Source organism: Trachurus japonicus, chromosome 11 (genome assembly GCF_045865225.1).
Source record: "Trachurus japonicus isolate A0001 chromosome 11, Traja_1.0".
Classification (NCBI taxonomy): domain Eukaryota; kingdom Metazoa; phylum Chordata; class Actinopteri; order Carangiformes; family Carangidae; genus Trachurus; species Trachurus japonicus.
Window position 1 is genome coordinate 26,926,243 of NC_140917.1, and position 20,472 is coordinate 26,946,714.

Here is a 20,472-nt window from a genome sequence, read left to right on the forward strand (position 1 = left end):
CTGTCAGTCCCTCTGCTCTGCTCTGAGCCGAGGAGAAAACATTTATCGTATCCTACAGTTTTTATCCAATGAGGAGAGAGAACGGCATGCAGGGCTGTGTGTGCAGCCAAGGGACGCCGTGAATGTGGTGACGTAGGGACGAGGACTGTTATGGTGCGTTCAAGGAAACTCGTATTTTTCCGACCGTGAAGTGGTACCAGTTTGATCTGGTACGAGTTCACCGGTCGGAAGTTACGAGTGGCCGTTATAGTGACTTTCACCGGTAAAACAGGTCGGAAAAACACGAGTGGGTTGCCTGGAACGCTACAAAGTCGTAAGTTGTGACTTGAAGCTGTAATTTACGATTTCAAAAGCCGGCCTGGAACGCAGCATTAGCGAAAACGACCGGACCACTTACTTCTGCTTTAAACCTGCTAAATGTCAACCATTCCTCTCTGTATAATGTGATACAACAATGTCAACTGCACAATACAGTTGAATCCACAGCTCTATGGATTTTTTGCAGGACTACTGTATTTTACTGCATTTATTTTACTTGTTCATCGAATAAACTGCCGTGAATTTATTTGCAATAGTCTAAATTTTTCAAATTGACACAGGATGAAAAATGTTTTTAAAAAAAACAAAAAAGAACAAACAATCAGATTAGATACAGCTGCTCACATTTGCAAACTGACACTTGGAGCATTTCAACAGCTAAATACTACAGAGTTATTGAAAATTAAACTCATCCTCTCATCCTTTGTTAAGACAATTAGTGCTTTGTTGCTAATGAGTGCGAACTAATGGAGGTCTCTTCAGCGTATTATAATAATAATTGTTATTTATACAGCAATTCTTTCATTACAAAGTGCATTATACATGCGTTAAAAAAAAAGAAAAAGGTAGTGAAAGCAAAGCAACAAATAAACATACGGGTTAAATATAAAAGAGACTTCAAAAAACAACTAAGGTAAAATAAATAAACAAATAAAGAGCAATTACATAAAAGCAATTATGTTAAAAAAGTTTTTAAAAGATCATCCACAATCAGGCCTGAAGCTCTGTGAAGATGGGATGTGCTAAAATGCATCGATGCTTTGAGAAAATGCTGACATCAGCATGCTAACGGGATGCTAACGGACGGGAACATCATGCTTTGCAGGTATTTGATTGACATTTAAGTTTGAAACAAGAGACCAATACTGCCACTGGATTAAAGGTACTCATATAAAAAAAATCTAAGATAGTTAAATAGCCAAGAACCTGCAGTAGAAAATAACCTCATTCATTTACATTTTAGAGCGAGGAGCTTCATTAGGGAACTGGCTCACATATCATTAGTTCATATCAGCTGCACGTTAACACATATGCTTCATCAACATACACCTGATTTTAACCTGTTCACAAAAACACACACTCATTATTTGCCTTGTGGTTGTACACTGTTGGCTCAATAAAAGCTGTGTATGCATTCAGCGCTGCAGCGGTATCCCCAAGGCAAAACAGTGGCCTTGTTGCACATACGGAATCAATCAGGATTATTACGCATGTGTGCATGCTTGGCTGTGTTAATGTATTTGAATGCTTGTGTGTATGTGAGAAATGTGAGGGGAGAAATGTGTTGCAAAAATACACATACACTTGATACATGCTGGAGTGTGTACAGTATGTGTTTGTGGGCCAGCAAGTAGTACATGGAGCGGAGCATTTGCAGGTCCCAGAGGAGGCCTTAATGACTCAGGGAGTGGAGGGTGGATGGGTGGTGGCTGTGGAGGTCTGGCTGGCTATGGGCCACTACGGGTCGAGCCAAGCCCAGTCTTGGTGTACCCTTGGTGGGAACAGCCTGGGGAGCACATGGGCTCTTGGTCTGAGTCGGTTATGGTCCACACCCCTGATAAGGCTTCAGATAGCATCATAAGGCTACACTAGTGGCCCTGGGCCATGTGGAGAGAGGTCAACTCAGAACGGTTTCTCAAACACAACCACAACAGGAGTGGGAGTCAGAAAGAAAGAGACAGAGAAAAGGAGACAGACAGAGAGAGAGAGCCAAGCAGGCTCCGGGCCAAGTGTTGAGGAAAAGAATGAGGGACAGCAAGTGGGGCAAGAAACAGAGGGAGAGAGAGAGAGAGATAAGGTTTTTAAGAGTCTAACCATGAGAGAAGGAGCGGAATCGTGAACTTGGTGGGTCTTCTTGGATCAATACATATCAAAACACCAAATTTCAGCATCTCATATTTTTACATACTTGTTCTACAACAATTGAAGGTAATAAACACTGAAGGTTCACTTGATCTCCATGGTGTGACCTCCCATCTTTTCTTTAACACATGAAATGTCGGCTGTTTTTTTTGAAAGATTCAAAATATGATTTCCAACCAAAAAGCATCCCAGGAAAGATGAAGTGGTCGACAGCTCAGTGCCAGGATGTTTAATAGAGAAGACAGGCACCATCAGGGATTGTGGGTATGCAGTACGTGTGCTGGGTCACATCCAGCGTGCCCATTTAAATGCCACGGGGAAGGAGGAAAACCTAACAAAAACAAGTTTCCACCCTCCTTTCAACACATAAACAGATGTAAATACATTATCTGGGACAGGCTGTCAATACTGCCTGTAAGCCACTAGTAGTTTGTGCATGAGAGCTATACGTCACATGCTCTCGTTTGCTGCTGAGTGTGTGTCCTGTATGCTGGCTATCTTCTTGCACTGCAGTGTGTGAGTGCTTGGTCTCATAGTCGTAAATGTGCCTCTGCTTTTTGGATACCAACGTTAATGTAAGTTTGTTTTTTTTCTCCACTTGTACCTTTGGTGACTTCTACGTCTCTGCGGTAGCCGGCCAGGGTGCTGTAGATCTTTCTGATCAGCTCCATGTTGTTGAGCAGCGAGTTGAAGCCATTGAAGTAGGAGAAGCTGACCTGATGGGATGTGCTGCCACCCGCGGCCTGAGCGACAAAGGAGATAGAGTAAAAATACAGTCATACCCAAAATAGAATAAAGGCTCAAGATATAACACGATTATGAAAATAAAATAATAAGTCACACATCGTGCAGATATCTTGACAAACACCAGTGGTTAATCAGCAGCGGCTATCTACTATCGCTCCACAGGGAGAAGTAAACCTGCGTCGACCGCTACTTTTTCCATCACAACACGAGCGCTCTCGGGGAGTTTAATTAACTTTCTTTATGAGGCGGAGGAAGTGGTAAAAGAACAGAAAATAGAAAAAAGGTAAAGGATTAAAAATAGACGCTCGGGCCCTCGAGGACATTCCAGACTGTCCACAGACTCTTTTATGAGAGTCAGGATCCCATCTTTATCAAACCAGGCTCTCTCACTCTTTGCGAAGCGGCTCTAACTGCTGCATGTTTAGTAATGTGGTCTTCAAGTACGTGCCCTGAATGCTCTTGCCTGTTTTGGGGTAGTTAAGGCCAGAGTATCAGATGAGCCTTGGGCCTTTGCTGTTCTCCACTCAAAATTGAGAGCTTCCTTTCACTAGATGGCACTGTTTGCTTTACAGACACATGCGGCAGGATTGCTAGCGTCCTCTCTGTGTTTGCAACATGGGAGGGAAGCTCTGGCTTGAGTGAAACTGCCCTAACAGAGAGACACTTTTGTATCTGTTCATATCTATGAGCCTATAGACATGGATCTTCCCACGATATCCAACACAGAGTCTTTCACAGAGGGGGAGAGGAGAACAATATTTGGGGGGAGAGAGTGTGGCGTTGGTCATTTACCATTTCTGGTGAGTGGATTAAAGGTTGCTGTTTCACTGTTTGTGTCCTGCCATAATACCGCCTTTAATGTGTCTGCAGTGTTTATGGGATTTTTGATATATGTGTGTACGTGTTTGTGTGTGTGCGTGTGTGTGCGTGCGAGAGAGTTTACTAACAGCACACCAAGATGTCTGGTCGGTGAGGTAAACACAGTGGAGAAAATGACAGAGTCTACAAGGTGTTTATGAAATGGGGCAAGACATGGACACAGACACAAGACGCACACACGAGCAAGAAAAACACTAACGCACACAGAAGGAAGAGACAAGACACAAAAAAAAGACAAACATCTCAGAGTTGAAAACAAATAGAGCACACATGCACAGCTGCTCACACACAAACACACAGGCAAAGATGATGGACTGTAAAGCTCCAGTCCCCTTCTATCTCTGTCTCTATCTCCCCATTCAGCTGGCCTGCTTGGCTTTGACACTGCCAGAGAGGTTAGACTTAATGACATGTTGGGAGGGAGACAGAGACATGGGGGAGGGAAGTATAGAAAGAGGGGCAGTTGAGAGAGAGAGAGAGAGAAAGAGAGAGAGAGAGAGAGAGAGAGAGAGAGAGGGAGAAAAAAATAATAAAGGGAGCGAAGAAGAGAGAGGACGGATGAGAGGCGACAGAAAGAGGAAGAAGAGGACATGAGAGATAGAGAGCTGGAGGGAAAGCCATGGTGTTTGGTTGTGGGAGTTTGAGAGAAAGAATTGGACACAGGGAAGATCCAGTAAAAGGGAAGAAAGAAGACAAGAGAAGGAAGGAGGAAACAGTCCTGTGGTAATATTAGGACGTTAGGTTCACGAGCTGATTTTAGCGACCAAATCATTAGCAAACGTTGCTTATAACGTATGGATGTAAAAGTGCTCTTGGCGAAACACTGTGTTTGCATTTTGATATTCAGAGTGAGCATCATGTTGCACTAAAATTTTGGTCAAAATAATATAGATTATTCTTTGGTGTATCACAACATTGCAACCAAGTGATGGCGGTCAGGGAAATTGAATTATCATAGTGTTTCAAAGTTGTAATTTATCAAATTGGTGCTGCTGTAAAAAGAACATCCAATTTGTGCAGCATTTTTTTTTTTACATAAATCATAAAATATCATAACTCCCAGGTGCACAGCTGTGGTCAAACTTGCTATTTTTATCCAGTCTGACTTTGGCTCTGTGGATGACAGTAAAACAAATGAGATGAGAACACCGCAAAGGCCAAACAAAAAAACCCACCGCCACGAGGCATTCCTCCACGAAGGGCGTGAGCATATGCGGCCGGATGGTGACCATGATGTCCCTGAAGTCCAGGGCTGAGATGGAGCCGCTGTGGGCTTGGTCCCGCTGGATAAAAGCCTGTCGTGCATGTTCCAGCTGCATCTCCTGTGGAGGGGAGTGGAGAGAAGAAGGAGTGGGGAGTCTAGGTGTTAGATCATACAGTGAACGCATATTATTGCACATGCATGTGGGTCATACACCTCTTTAAGTTGCCTTCATAAATTAAAATCCACATATACTCACTACTACGCGTAAGCGCATGCACATAAAAACACAGCATTTGCTTTGATGGGCCCCCTGGTGCCATCTCCCCCTTTCTGTTACGGGTAGCCAGAGTTTGGCCCGGCTTCAGCTCGGTCTCCTTTCCCAACAGCGGCTTGCCTACTGTGAGGCGTCACTTGGGCTTTTCACACCCTCCCCAAATCCCCATTAAACCCACTTGAGGGAGAAACATACAAACACACACACACACACAGAGACGTGCACACACAGGAAAAGACGGCTAATCACCCAACTGCTCACTTTGTCTCTCTTCTTGCACACACATACACACAAAGGTCCAGAGGGACGACAGCAGGCTGCGGTGGGGACAGATCCCACAAGGCCTTTGAAATTAGCTGCCATTATCGGTACCTGCAACCACAAGTCTAGGGAGAATGGCTGTAAACAAACCGCTGCCACCGATGCTTTCTCTGTCTTACAACCAGACACTCGGTCACAGCAGAAGACGGGGTTATGAGAACAATAATAATCTACAGAGTGATTGTGTAACACTGAAAGTCAGAGGCAGGAGGACAGTGAGCTGAGGCTGGCTGGCTGATTTGGCTGTTGACTCACCCATAGTGCATTATGGTCGAATAAGCAATACATTAAAATAACAAAAACGTACCAACAAAGATATAAATGACCAATTCAAGCTGACTCACTTTAAGGTCATATCAGTCGTAACTTAACTGAAGCATCAGTGCAACCAAAGAGTTTCTTGTCAATCACTGGAAAATTTTGATATTCAATGAAACTATTTTTCATGAATGAGAATAGCTCATTAGTTTCAGCTTCTCCAATGTCAGGATTTGTTGCTTTTCTTTTGTTTTAGTATTTGTGTGGGTAATCTGAAAATGTCAACTCCCATTTTACCTGATGAAAAAAAAAGTGCTTTGCAGGCGAATAAATGAATAACTGATTAATTGGGAAATAATTAATCAATTTATTGCACACATATCCCCATACATGTCCAAAACTCAGAGATTATATTCAATAGGAACACAGAAAGAATGACAGTATGTCAAAATTGAAAAAAAAGTATAAATGCTGAATCATGTCAGGAGAAGATTTTAAAAATGTTTCTTTTGTAAAAAGTACTGGCTAGTAGTTTGAGTACAATAAGTTGTTTTTTTCAGTTCAAAATAAACGATAATCAATTTATCCAAGAAGAATGGACATTATTTTCCAATCCACATGTGAAGGACAAAAAGTACCGCAAGGGGACTGATTAAAATCTTGAACATGCGTGGCATTATTCAATTGATTGATTCAGATGTTATTGTTATAAATGGAACTCAAAAAAGTGGTATTACCACAACACAAAACCCTATGAGACTATGACTTATTGTTGTGTTGAATTTGAGTGATATTTCACTGACAGCATAACTGATCGAACTCTAAATTCGCAGCGCCCAAGAGAAACGACTGGGGAAGAGTGACATTTACACAAAGCTGAATGGGGACCGGAGGGGAGTAAGAATAGACATTGCAACAAAAGAGCCAGATTTGCGAAAACAGCAAATGTAGCAGCCATGTGTCAGTATCACCTATGAGCACAGCAGGGGTTGTGGAGAGTGTATAAGTGAGTGGAAGGCAAGGAAACGAAGAGAGATTGACACACGTAAACACTTCCAAAGTAAATAAGGTGAGATATTTTGGTGTCAGCATCCTGAGTGTCGTGACTCACTTCTCCGGTCGGTTGTGAGTAGGTCAAAACACTTTGGTGAGAAATAAACTGGGGAGAGGAAAGGGAGGAGGGGAACTAAAATATCTACAGTCAAAACAAAAAAAGAAAGTGTGGAAGTGATTTGTTTTGCATGGAGGAGTGTGCATGTGCAAAAATAAGAGCAAACATTTATCTATGTGTTTGTAAATGTAGAAAAAAGAATTAGATCCCATTTCTCTGGACAAGTCAAAAGTCTGAAAAGCCGCACACCAACCACACAGATCAACAAAACAACTGTGGCTGTAGACTCAGCCTCTTAAAACCTTAACTTGTTGCAACCGTATGAGTGTTTCAGGGCCATGGTTTTTATTTGGGGAGGGAGCGATGCAGGCAGGAGACACAAAGCTGGGGGCTTAAGACAGCCAACAGGAGACCGCCGAGGCATTCGCAGTCGCTTTAATTGTCCTTGGACGAGAATAAAAATAAAAACACATGACAAGCCACCTCTGTTTGTTTTCAATGGCTGTGATTCTCCTCCCTCTCACTTCACAACTTAAACAACAGATATGAGTGGAAGGAGATTGCTTCTCTCTTTTCCAGTCTCTGCTTCTCATCAGCACAGGGCTGAAGTTATTATAAGGAGAAGCTTAAGCACAACTGCCCATTTACATGTGTGCCACTGAGCCCTTTACGCAGTGATGTTAACGGCTGCCCAATGATTCTTGGGAGAGTCAAACATATAATTGGGTCTTTTAAAAACGTGAGCAATGCCAACAATTCACTTTTTTTTTGGAGTGCTTAGGCAAGAAGTGGGACATGTGTTGTCCCCTTCATGTAATTCAAGCCCTTTACTTGTTGGCGTTTATAATATGGGCGAAAATGTGCCACTATGTGCCACTTCTCTGGACATCAGTGATGGCATTGCCAGAGACAACACCACACTGACAGTGCGAGCTGAGCCTTGGCCAGCGTCCACGCGTGAGACGAGAAAAATGCATGTAATTGGTGAGAATCTCTGGCTTCCATCAAGACAGTAATTGGCCAGAGAGAGCCCTTGTGAGAAATATGCGGCGCAAACGTTTTCCCCGATAATCCCATCTTGTGAGCATCTGGCAGTGGCATGGTTACAATGGCAGAAAAAACACAATAAACACATGCATGTATGGCAGGAGGAAGAGGAAATAAAAGGACAGGAACATTCCAGGGGGAGAAAGTTGGGTATAGGGAATCATATAAATAACCGAGAAATATTCAGAATACGGTGCATGGGTGGGAGTCAACAACTCCGTGAGAACTTCTATAGCTGCGCATTGATCCCTTCATTTCTTTAAGGCTGACATTTACGAATGCTTAGTCTGCAAACGAAAGTATCGTCACATCGCCGGCTAATAGCGCAATCACAAAGTATGTAGTAATTGTACGGGCTTAAACTGTGCTTCAGGAAATGTTGTTGTGCCTGTCCTAATTGCCCTGTCATCAATCACTGGTGTCGCAGATAACACGCTATAGGAGTGAACTGCCAATACCTGGATTTGACTTGTACCTAAGTACTATAATTGCAGTAAGTAATGCACCATCACAGTGCTATTACTGTGTCTTAATGATGTGACTTAGTTTGTAAGAGTGCACAACAACAGCGGACCTCTCAAGTTCAAATATTTACGAGATTCTTTTACAAATATGTGTAGTCCAGAGAAGTGAGGTGATAAAGATGAAATCCAGGGTAATATTTGACAACACATGAAAAAAAGGATTTCTCTGCTGAACATCCCTTACTCTTACCTACGCAGAGAGGCATCCTATAATAACGTGAAATCCGCTTTCTTCTGCCATTTATTAAGGCATGAATCAAAGGCTATGAGAAATGATCAAATGCAGAGCGCGTAAGCAGGAAATGTGCATTTCATAGTTGAGCAATGAGTGCGGCTGGCTGCTGGCCTGCTGCTGTGAGGGGCTGGAAACCACGGAGTGACTGACTGGGAGGGAACTGGGCATGCTGTCAATGCAAAGTACAGCATCTACTGGCCACAACGCCACACAGTTGCACTCATGCACACACAGACATACACACACACACACACACAACACATACACACACATACAGTACATGGCAGGCAAAACCAAACACACCAATACAGAAAGACAGTTAGACAAAGCGTTCACGTAGAGCACAGCGGATAGGTAAGATAAACATGCATACATAGAACCACACATATTTATAAGCAGACATACTATATGTTCAAACACACACACAGACACACACGCAAGGACACACATACATATAGCAATGTCCCAATATCCATGCGCTGCTGCCCACTGTGTGTAAGCCATCTGGTCTAAGTTAAGTGTAATATAAAAAGCTCATTCAAATACATGGTGAGTGTGGATGCAAACTTGGCACAGGCCGGGCCCTCTCTCCCACCCCCTCTACCACCTCTCCCTGCTTAGGCCTGATTTAAGTCTAGACATCATATTGGAAAATGGCTCACACGCCACAAATACACCAGGAATATTCCAGCTATACTATTTATGGAGGTAGGACCGTGTCTCTACCTGCTTCAGAATAGGTGGAGTGGAGAAATGCTAGGTGTACGTCAGCTAATGGAAAACAAATGCAGAAAATGTTCAAAACACGGTACATAACCTCAGTGTTTCATTAACGACTAATGTGGTCAATATGGGGCGCTGTGTTGGGGAGGGTTGCGTCTTTTCGTGCACACATTCGTTTGGCCGAGCTTAGATACGTATCTAAGAACAGTTAGAGTTATGTGACAGGATTGTATGAACAGCCTATAAACAATATGTGAGGTGTGTATACAGGCACATAAACTGGGTGATACAGATTCATTGACACAATCAGACAGAATGACAAAAAGTGGCAAAGACAGAAACATAGGGAGCAACAAGTCAAGTGTCCTTTTTGGAGGGGGGCGGGGGCATAGGCATAGGGAGAACAGGTGATCAACACTACACCTACCAGGAGAAACTGGGTGAACTCTCCGTAGTTGAGCTGCTTGTCCCTCTGCATGCCGAAGTGCAGCCGTATGAACTCACAGTCCCAGTTGAAGGGGATGTGCTGGTGGATGGTGGTCTGGCTGAAGACCTGCCTCACGTCCCCTGCAGAGGAGACAAGCTGCGGCTTTAACAATGGCTGAATAACAACAAGATGTCACAACTGTGTGATAGTGGATCGACAATATCTGACTGCAGTGGAAGAAGCACTAACAACTGTAAAAGACTTTTATGTACAATGTACACAAGCATTAAAACAAAGATGACTTTAAGTCTTATTTATGTTATGCACACAAAATGATCATTTCACTGTCATATATTATATCGTTGCATTGCACTGGTACTTGATACACTAATGTGGAAGTGGCTGTTATTGTAGTTGGCATTATACACTTGTGCGATTTAAACTGTAAAAATGTGTCATGTTTCAGAAGCTGATTCAATTTGTTCCATGTAAATGTCCAAACTGCAAAGTACCTGCAGCTGTCAAATAAACATTGTGCATATAAAAGTACAATATTTCCTTCTTAAGTGCAGCAGAGCTACAAAAGTGCAGTATATGACTAAATGACATCCCACCAGTGATTTCCCATGTTGACATGAGTCAAATAGAGACAATTTAGATAAGAATTTGCAAGCAGTGAAGCAAAGGTAAAAGTTTTGTTTTCATATCCATTACAATTATTGAATAGTTTTGTTTAGGTCTTACAGATTACATCCCACTTCTAAGGCAAATGACTTTGCATCAACCACACATGAGGCCGTCACCACCATCAGAAACCTCCCATAGTCTCCTCTCCATGTTTCTATAATATAACAAACAATTATCTTCCTGCTTAAGTTTTTAATTTGCTCCAATTAAGACCTAAAATCTGTCGGTATGAAGTCTTGTGAGTCAAGTCTTAACAAACTGCACGTGTTTCCTATCTTGTGGTTAACATTAGTAATTATTTGATTTTGAGGGGGGAAAAAAAGTCTGTGATTATTTCTGTCAAAAATGTCAACGTCAATCTCCAGAACACAATTCAACTCTGATTGAGACTTAAGTTCCTCAACTCTAAATCAGTTTTGAATGACACATGGCAGAAGTTGTCTGAGCTGTGTAGGCTCTGTATTCAGAGGGAAAGCCTTTTCTTCTCACTTATGTTCCTCTGCCTGAACCCTCTAAGCCTCTACAGCCAGTGGAGTGGAGAGACACTGAACATGAGTCCTAAATTACAGCCTTACTAAAGAAACAAAAACAAACCAATAGAGTGACCTGTTTCTTATTACCAAACAAGCCGCGCTGAACGAGGGGAGAAGGGAAAGGAGGAAAGAAACAACTTTTTTATAAAGACAGACAGGGAGGGAAAAGGGAGAGCGAGAAAAAGGTGATATTTACTTCAGCTGAGCCTTACCTTCAGAGAGAAGACAGCTTGTGCATTGTTTTTTTTTTACACTTTAATGAGGCAATAAATATACAGCCTTTAACTCTTTAAAGGAGAGGCTGCTCCGGAGCCTGCCGTTTATATTATCAGCTTTTATAGACCTGTCAACACTCAGTCGTCTTTCAGGCTTTCTTTTTTTCTTTTTTGTCTTTCTGGCTGAGACACGACCGCATTTCATACGCCGTGTTACATTGCAATTTTTATGAACTCGACATTCCACCAAATTATGCATTTATATTTTAAGTGCTAAAAAATCAGAGCACTGTACCGCCTGTACTTAACAGAAATTACTCAGGTTATTATCAAATTAAAACAGCTTTACAGAAAAATGAAATAAAAAAGAAATCAGAGGACAGACATTTATTGCACGAGAGAACAAGCAGGCCTTTAATGCAACATAAGCTGCAGCTATTAATGTTTTTAAAAGGTAATAAAGGGAGTTCTTTACTTGGTGCCATGGTGAAGTTCTTTAATCTAACGGCACAGAGAAAAAGAGAGTGAGGGGGGAAAAACGGGTGAATTCTGTAATGTATCACAATAAAGCGACTTTGACAAGTCTATAATCTCAGTCACAAGTTATTTGCTTTTGGTGAAATGGTAGCCCGTTGCAAGTGGCAGACACTGCAGTCACTGTTTGTGCGTGGCATGATGTGTGTTGTGTTTTTCATGCAATTTTCCACTTGTATGTGAGTCTCATAACTCACAGGCATTGGGATATTCATTAACCTTTGGGAGACGCGGAAAAAAAGCGGACCTTTTAATTGCCACCAAGACAACGTCACTCTAATTGATCCTTTTAAATATGAAAATTTACATATGTGCATATATAATCACTAGCAATGATCTTGCACCCTGTCGACAGCAACAATTAAAATGAAATTCACTTACTCTTCCCTGTTTGCTAGTGGGATGTGTGCACTGCATTTCAAATCAAGCCTAATGTGCTAACGCCTCGCACACCTACAGAAGGCTGGCATTAGACTTGTTTAAATCAATTAGGCAAATGTGAAATAAGCAACGAGTACAAATGTCTTCCCTTTTTCACCTCAGAGCTTCCAGGCATCAGAGTAATGGTGCCAATCAATGCACACACACAAACACACGCACACACATATATACACACACACACACACACACACACACATAGAGCTACCCACCCCCTCCTCAATCTTCATCTCCATCCTGCAGTTGCCACTTGCCACCAGCCCCCTCCACCTCCAAATCTAACCTCGCCTTCTTTACAGACAAGGTACAGTATTTTTGTTTGTGGAGTAGATGAGCGGAGGTCAGAAGCCCACATAAATAAAAGAGGACTTTGTATGCAAACTTCTTTAGTGACACATTTAAGAGGAGCAGTCTGCGCACTGCTCAGCCTGGATTGGCTAAAAAAGTCTCAGTTAAATGTCAAATGCAAAGAAATAAGTGCTGTGCAGAGACCTGAACTTTTACCTCATGTTTATATAATACCATTAGACGTACTGTACACCGCATCCCAATTGTAATTTGTTATTTGACCAGCACAGATTTACTTTGTCCACAACTTTGTTTTAATCAAGAAAATTATCGTCAGCGTTAGTTTCCATAATATCCTGGCAAAAGAAGAGGTAAGATAATGGAGAACAGTATATTTGATTTTTAAGAGGAGATTAAATAAAGTTAAAAAAGTAGTAGGCTAATACAAAACGCACAGAAGATGGGCAAAAATAAATATCATACTAACAACACTGTAAAAAAAATAGCGAGGAATCTGTTTATGTAACAAAAGTGATCATACATTGCTGGGGTTTGTATTTTCAAGGAAAGATATATCACTCCAGGTCTCCTGCAAGGCACATTACAACACCTGCTGTGTACATACCAATGGACGAGTGAGACACAAAACACATCTGTGCAAACTTGACTACCGTATTACTTTATCTAATCCTGTGAAGCAGAGGCAGAGTTACTCACCGAAAGTGGTCATTCCGCTGCCGGCTTTATCAAACAGCAGGAAGGCGACCATGAAGAGGGAGTCCGGAGCACACAGCACCGACTCAAAGGCTACAAACTCCTGGAAGGAGATCAACCTGCGAGAGGAGAGGAGGGTAGAGAGACAGAGGACATGCAGGACTGTCAAAGGGTGTAACATGCTGTCATTTGAGTTGATTTATTACTGCTGTCTTTCAGGTTAGCTGTATAAAAACCTCATCCGCTACACATGCAGAAACACTGACAATCTGATATTCGTTTAGCCACACATTGCATTAATAAAATAAAAAATATTGGATAAAAAAAAAAAAAACAAGTTATTTTACCACTGCATTAAACTAAAAACTAGTACACCAGTTTCAACCCATCAATCTGCAGTGTGAGTAATTCAAGCTGCCTTTTATTCAGTAGTCTGTTCTTCCATATGTAATGTCATAAACTCATCGAGTGTGACAGCAAGAAAAGAAAACATTTTAAAAAGCTCAGTGTGTGTTCCCGGTCTGCGCTGGCAGCTGGTATGGAGAGAGCCAACTTTACACCACCGGGGGAAAAAAATTATTAAATAGGAAGTTTTATATTTTAGTGTGCCATTTTAAACAAGTAGACAGGCAAGGAGGGAGTCGGGACTTGGGAGCCAGTTGAAGAAATATGATATATTTCAATGTACATGTAACATAATACGTAGAAGTTAAAAGAAGGCCTAGTGGGAAAAAAATTGGAAAAAATGTGAACATAATTTGTCTACGTGAGCAATATGAGCAGATGAGATGTCTCTTTGTTCTTTATCAGTCTTTTTACATAGGGTCAGTGTTACACATGTGCCCTGGCTCTGCATGGTAACACATTTGCCAACTAGCATCATCAACGAGAAAAAAAAAAAATCAAATAAACATAAACATTGCTATTGTGTGAACCCAAAGACAGCTCCCTTGGGAGAATCCTGCTGTGGGGAACTGGACCACGCAGTCTAGCCTTTATTTAGGTCCCGGTTCACAGTTGCACACAAGTCCATTATGAATTTCACAAATGGATCTGATAATTACAGGAAGGGTCAGTGCTAATGAGCAGTCCCCGAGCATCCATCTATTAAACCTATTTCTATTTCCAAGGGGGAGTGTGGAGAATAAAAGGGAGGGAGGGGGGTACAATGATTACATTTTCCTGCTTGCTTTAATTAATTATGTTACCAACTAAATTTAGAGATGTTTGTTTACATGTGGACTGTTTTGAGTTTAGATGCTTATGTGTATCTTTATACTCTTTATACTGCCATGTATGCAGAGGATAAACTGTCAATGAGACAGACTGCGAAGGAGAAGATAAAAGTATTGGTTCTGAAAATTGTTGAGCGCCACAGAGATACTTCATAAAGGTTGAAAAGCAATGTTTAGATTACTGGCTTTTGAGTCTAGTCTGCGAGAATGTTATTTCTTTCTTCAACCATTCACAGGGCAGAGAAACAGTGAACACAAAAGCTGCTTTTAATAAAAACTCAGAAATACACGCACTTGTCTCATACAAGCGGAGCAACAGCGGAAAAGAAAAGAGGTGTGTGAGGAAGAAAAAAAGGAAAAGGAGGCGAAGAGAAACGAGGGGAGGGAATAAATGCGAGCGTAAAGTGGCAAATGAAATCAGCTGTCATTGTTTCAAAGGCAAGACTAATTGTTTTATTAACGAAGCAGGTAGCTCTTAAGAGCAAGGCCCTGCTGATGGCAAGTAGGTGGAAGGGGCCACAAAAACACACAGCTGTGACTGTGGATCCACTGTTAAAAACAAAGCCAGTACCATTTCCACTGTGGAGTATTATCAAACTCTCCAATAATGATCATTCCTTTGTGACAGATGTATAATGCACTCTAAAATTATACCTCCGAGCGGTTAATAAAGGAGTTCTCGCAGGTACAGGCTGCGACGCAAAGACTCAGAGCTCTAGTTTCGCAGACAGAACCGAGGGAGAAAGTCAGATTTCTTTTTCTTTCTTTTTTCCCCCCTCTCCCTTTCTTTTCACATGCATCAATTTACATACACACTGGTCATCTCGTCTGTGTTTTCCCAGACATGGATAATCAGCATATTAGTGTAACTGAGAGGGCTGTTGATCACTGAGGGATTGGACCATGGTTTAGACCGGAGCAGTCCAGACAAGATCCAGGGGGCATCTCCATAACACACACACACAAAGAAACATTCCACATACTCATAAGCGTTTACGTGCAGCTCTGTAGCCGGGGATGAAGCTTATGATGGTTGATTAGCAGCGCCATGACGGCTGAGAAATGATTACCACGAGACGGGGGGAAGCCATCGTTTTTTCGCTATGCGGGCCCAACCCAAACGAGACACTCAATAATCAAATAAACCGACAGCATCTCCCAACCATCAACTGCTATGGCATGTGTCCAGGGCTGCCCCATCCGCGCTCGCGCTTGTGCAGCCCGGGACGAACTCGGGGAGACGAGGGCTAATGTGATACTGCGGCATGGCATCTCCTCAGCGAGCTGTGTGTTTGCTTTACTCTGAGAGGAACTTTGTTAAATCTTTAAACAGGCCCAGACATATCCATGACATGTATCAAACAGGAGACGCAACACACAACTGCAAAAACAAAGACTCACTCCGAGAAGGTGCCTCTAAAGAACGAATCGCCTTGTTGTTTACAACCACTTCCGGGTAGAAAACAAGAACAATAGCGACGGGCGAGAGTTTCGCTATACTGTATATCTCATTTTTTTATTCATGTCACTATATCACCGTTTAGACTAATCTGATGTTTGTAAAGTTTATAAAATCAATGATTGGACAAACATTACTATTTATGTGTGCACATTTTTGGAATTAGTCATGGTGATCATAGATTAGCTGGGCTAACGGTTAGCTACCTGTTTAACTTTAATAACTCAGTGACTCAATAAACGGTACATGAAAAAATATTTTCTTGTTATCTTAGTAATCTTAGTTACAACATGACTGAGCTAACTGGAGTAGTTTCATGGCGTGCAACGGGGGTTTTAACAGACATCCTGCTGTTAGCTTAGCTACCGTTAGCTGTCCCTGTCAGCTGAGCCACTGATGCTTTCTAGACACTGTGATTCCCCCAAACTGAATAAATACAACACATAGCAACACACACACACACACAGAAATAGTAATGTTTCTTCAATCATTCCAGATTTGTCTCAACGGTGATAGGGCGTGAAAGATATGATATATATAGCTAAACTCTTGTTCGTTACTACTGTTCTCATTCATGCTGGTTTTCTACCCAGAAGCAGTTGTAAACAACAAGGAGATTCTGTAGATGACAGCTGAAAGATGCTGCTGTTAAGATGCCAATACATTTCGATTTAAAGTGTCTCTCCCGCATAAAAAGTCCACCCTATACTCCATATATTTTGTTTGTTTTTATATTATCCTCACCAACGCGGCTTTTATCTCCGTCTCATCTCAGCAGGCATCTAAATACTCTCCTCTGAACCGAGAGCCAGGCTTGGAAACATTGTTTACAAGTAACATAAATGCATGGTGTTTGTTAGGCCTGGCTGATAGAAAGACAGCTCTCCTTGGTTGATAGTGGGAGAGAGGGGCTTCAATAATCCCCTGTCCCTGGCATCTTGGCATTGTTACTGACAGCCTTCCACCCACCTAGAGCGTGCTTGCACACAGACATCCACACACAGACACACCCCAGAAACACACAAACACACACACCCAGGTGAGTGCTAGCTGCCAGGATCTTTTCGGTTTACAAGAGTGGACACCCACCAGTCCAAGTCCAGAATGCCCACAGCAGCTGGCAGACTGCTATTTTCCCAGCACGCTCCCTTAACAAAGTTTTTTTTTTTTTTTCACTCTATGGCAAAAGTGTTTTTTTCTTCACACTTGAACAGATGCTTCTATCAATATATCAGAGGGAATAGAGAAGCAGAGAAGCAGGGAGTCTGACAGCCAAAACGAAATGGAGGAAGCTCAGAGTGCATTATGGTACTGTATGTGAGAGTGTAAAGAGAAGTGATGATGAGAGAGAAAGTATGTAAAGAAAGTCAAAAGTGAAAAGAGTGGACATAAATAAGTTGAGTGAAAGAGGAAAATCTTAAAACCATCTGGAGCTCCTGTATGTCAGTTCACACAGACAAAATGTTTGATCCCTGGAAATGGAGACATCTCAGAAGTCCCATCTCCATTTCTCTTTCTCGCTTTATCCATCTATCCATCTATCTGTCTATTTCTCTGTCTCACTGGGAGCAGCAAAAATAAGAGGGAGAAAAGTGATTTCCACATAACAGATTGTTACGACTGTCACTATATCCCCTGATTTACACAGTCGCGGAGAGGGAGTCAGACAAATGCGTTTTCACTGTTTACACCCTGGCATCTAAGTAAAATTTCTCTCACACAGATACACCCCGACACAAAAGTATAAGCAAGCATGCTGCCTGCCGTCCGACCCCCCGCTAAATCTATTACCCCTGACTCATCTTGTTGAAAATGGAGTCCTACCTGAACAAAAACAGCAGCAGGCGCACTGGCTTCAAATATACTACACTCATATACCAACCAAAACTTATTGTTCACAAACATATTTGCATGAGATCGGGCAGAGCTGGATGGAAAATACAGCCACTAAAGTGGTTTGTTTTGTCTTGCTCCCTATTCTTTTCATAAGGTTTGCACGGCTGAGCGCTTGAAAAACAATGCATTTGTGTTTTTCAGCTAGCGCAGACGGGACTGACGTTGTCGCATCTCCACTTTCTATATCTATTTGCTTTGTGTTCATGAGACGCTGGTCTGCAGAATAATCATCTCCTCTCTTTGTCTCGTCAAATCATTTATCTATCAAAGTTCAGGAGGAAAATAACCCACCGCAAAGTATTAGTAGCATAAGGCCTTTACATCAACTGTAAAAAAAAAAAAAAAAAAAAAAATGGATTGCATCTGAACGAAGGTCTAAACATTATTCGGGAGAACAGACATTTAAAAATGGAAAAAAAAAAAAAAAAACTTTTTTTTTTTTTCTGTTTTGCCCCCATATAATTTCCATTCCCCTCCACAAAACCAAAATGAGGTTTAGATACAAAGCCTGGGCCATGGGTTCCTAATAGATTTACCCTGATGCCACGGCCACCATTTATCCTGCTCCAAAGCTACACAATGCAACAGAGTGATCCTGAATAGCATGGGCAATTATAGTGCACGTGTGTGTGTGCGTGTGTGTGTTTCTGCGTGCATGTGCCTTGCTCTCTCTTTTTCCAATTCCAAAACCCCCACTACTCCATCTCACCATCCCCTGTACATACACACACACTACACACACACACACACACCTTAAAGCAGATGTAATAACATGAAACTACACAGCCATGTGCACTTTGCTCTTTGTAGAAGCCCAGGTGGTTACCATGGCGATGTAGGGTTTTTTTTTTGTTATATCTTTTTTGACTTACCCTAACATTTTATTACCCATCATTATGTATCATTAAATACATACATATTAATGTAAAAAAACGGGAGCGATGGAGATGGGGGGAGGAGTAAGTGTGAAACTGGGGGTGTATCTACAAAGAAGGAAACACCTGAAAGGGGCCTTTGGTGGTTTGATGTCTATTTGCTATATAATTCAAGTATGAGCATCCTTCAGTGATTTTTTTACACCAAAGGATTCAGTACAACATAAATCTGTTCATACAATGCAAAACAATACTAGAAAGGTAGTTATACAAGATCAAAGAGACACATAATGGAGATAGTGATAGCTTTGATAAGTCTGTCATAAGCTTACTTAATAGGTGGCTTAATATCAATGAGAGTAGATGAATTTGTGGCATAATGAGAGGATCAGCATAGACATTTCACAGTCAGATGAGCTGAGATTTACCAGAGATATTTTCAAAGACTGGTGATGTCAATCCTCATGAGACTCTAATTTTATCATTTTGAAAAAAAAAAAAAAAAGCTACTGCTATTTTTGCTTTGTATCTATCACATCTAGTCAGAAAAGACAATTCAAAGTGTAACAGGATCTGAATGTGTGAAACATCACATCATATAATGTTAGGACACCTTACCCATCTTTCTTCTGGTCCACCACTCCAGCCAGCAGCGTTGTGGCCTCATCCGACAGCCGGATGTCTGTGTGGGCATGGAGGAAACGGCTCACAAAATCCTGCGGTGACATGAAGTGCTCATCGTTCTTCTTAATGCTGGCATACTGTAAAGAGAAAAGCAGGTGGAGACGGGAGGGCAGATGCTGAGCTTTAGAGTTTTTTGAATAAGAGAAACAAACATAAATTGAACGATGAATGAAAAGCTTCTTTTATAAGGAGGGAAACACAAGAAGGAAAACAAAAGCATCTGGGTAAAGTCCTACCTTTTCAAAAATGGCTTTCAACTCAGTGGGGTCGGCCCTCTTTGGCAGAATTGCCTGCAAAAGAATAAGTGAATTTGGTGAATGCAACTTTCATCCACAATGAGTAAACACAACAAGCCACTTTGTATCAACACCACACTTTGAATAACACTGAAGAACAGTGACTCCTCTCAATAGAAAGTTTGGTCTTTTTCTGACCTCTTGTCACAGGTTGGCATGGTGGCTGGTGAGGAATAATTTTTCATACTATTAGCTGATGTCAAACCATTCAGGGATTCAAAAGAAAAACCCCACTGGAGGTTCACAGCTAGCTTTTTCATCAAGCTTCTGACTCCTTTTGTAAACGTGAGCAGGTTGTGAGGAAGAACCAGTTTGTGCATTTTAAAACCCCAGTGAAAGGTAAGGAGATTATCTATGTCCATGTCACAAACTTAATCTAGTATAGGAGAGGTGTTTAATGCTCTGCTCTCATCAACCTGCTCTTGACCCCTCAGATTTATCCTGTGGCCCAATGAGGGGTCCCAGACCTCTGTTTGGAAACCACTGCAGAGAGAGGATGATGCTTTTGTTATAACTTTACCAAAAAAACAACTTAACAAAAAACAGCTGTCAAAAATTGTGCTATTAATCATGTTAAAAGTTGGCGTGAGTGCACTAGAGTGTAAACTGAACCAGTTTGATTGCAAACAAACAATGGCGGCAGCCCACCACCACCTAAAGCCTGAGGAAACTTCTGCACCTGCAGAT

At 41.7% G+C, this 20,472-nt stretch overlaps 1 protein-coding gene across 1 annotated transcript in view; it reads right to left on the reverse strand.

The window, feature by feature from the left end:
* slc25a13 (solute carrier family 25 member 13) overlaps window positions 1-20,472 on the reverse strand; it is a 48,919-nt gene that overhangs the window by 27,802 nt on the left and 645 nt on the right. The window contains exons 2-7 of the mRNA XM_085792078.1: window positions 19,726-19,779; window positions 19,424-19,566; window positions 13,344-13,459; window positions 9,932-10,071; window positions 4,983-5,129; window positions 2,786-2,924 (exon numbers count right to left, since the gene is read on the reverse strand). Coding sequence (XP_085648204.1) covers window positions 2,786-2,924; window positions 4,983-5,129; window positions 9,932-10,071; window positions 13,344-13,459; window positions 19,424-19,566; window positions 19,726-19,779 — 739 coding nt within the window. The remainder of the gene's footprint in view (window positions 1-2,785; window positions 2,925-4,982; window positions 5,130-9,931; window positions 10,072-13,343; window positions 13,460-19,423; window positions 19,567-19,725; window positions 19,780-20,472) is intronic.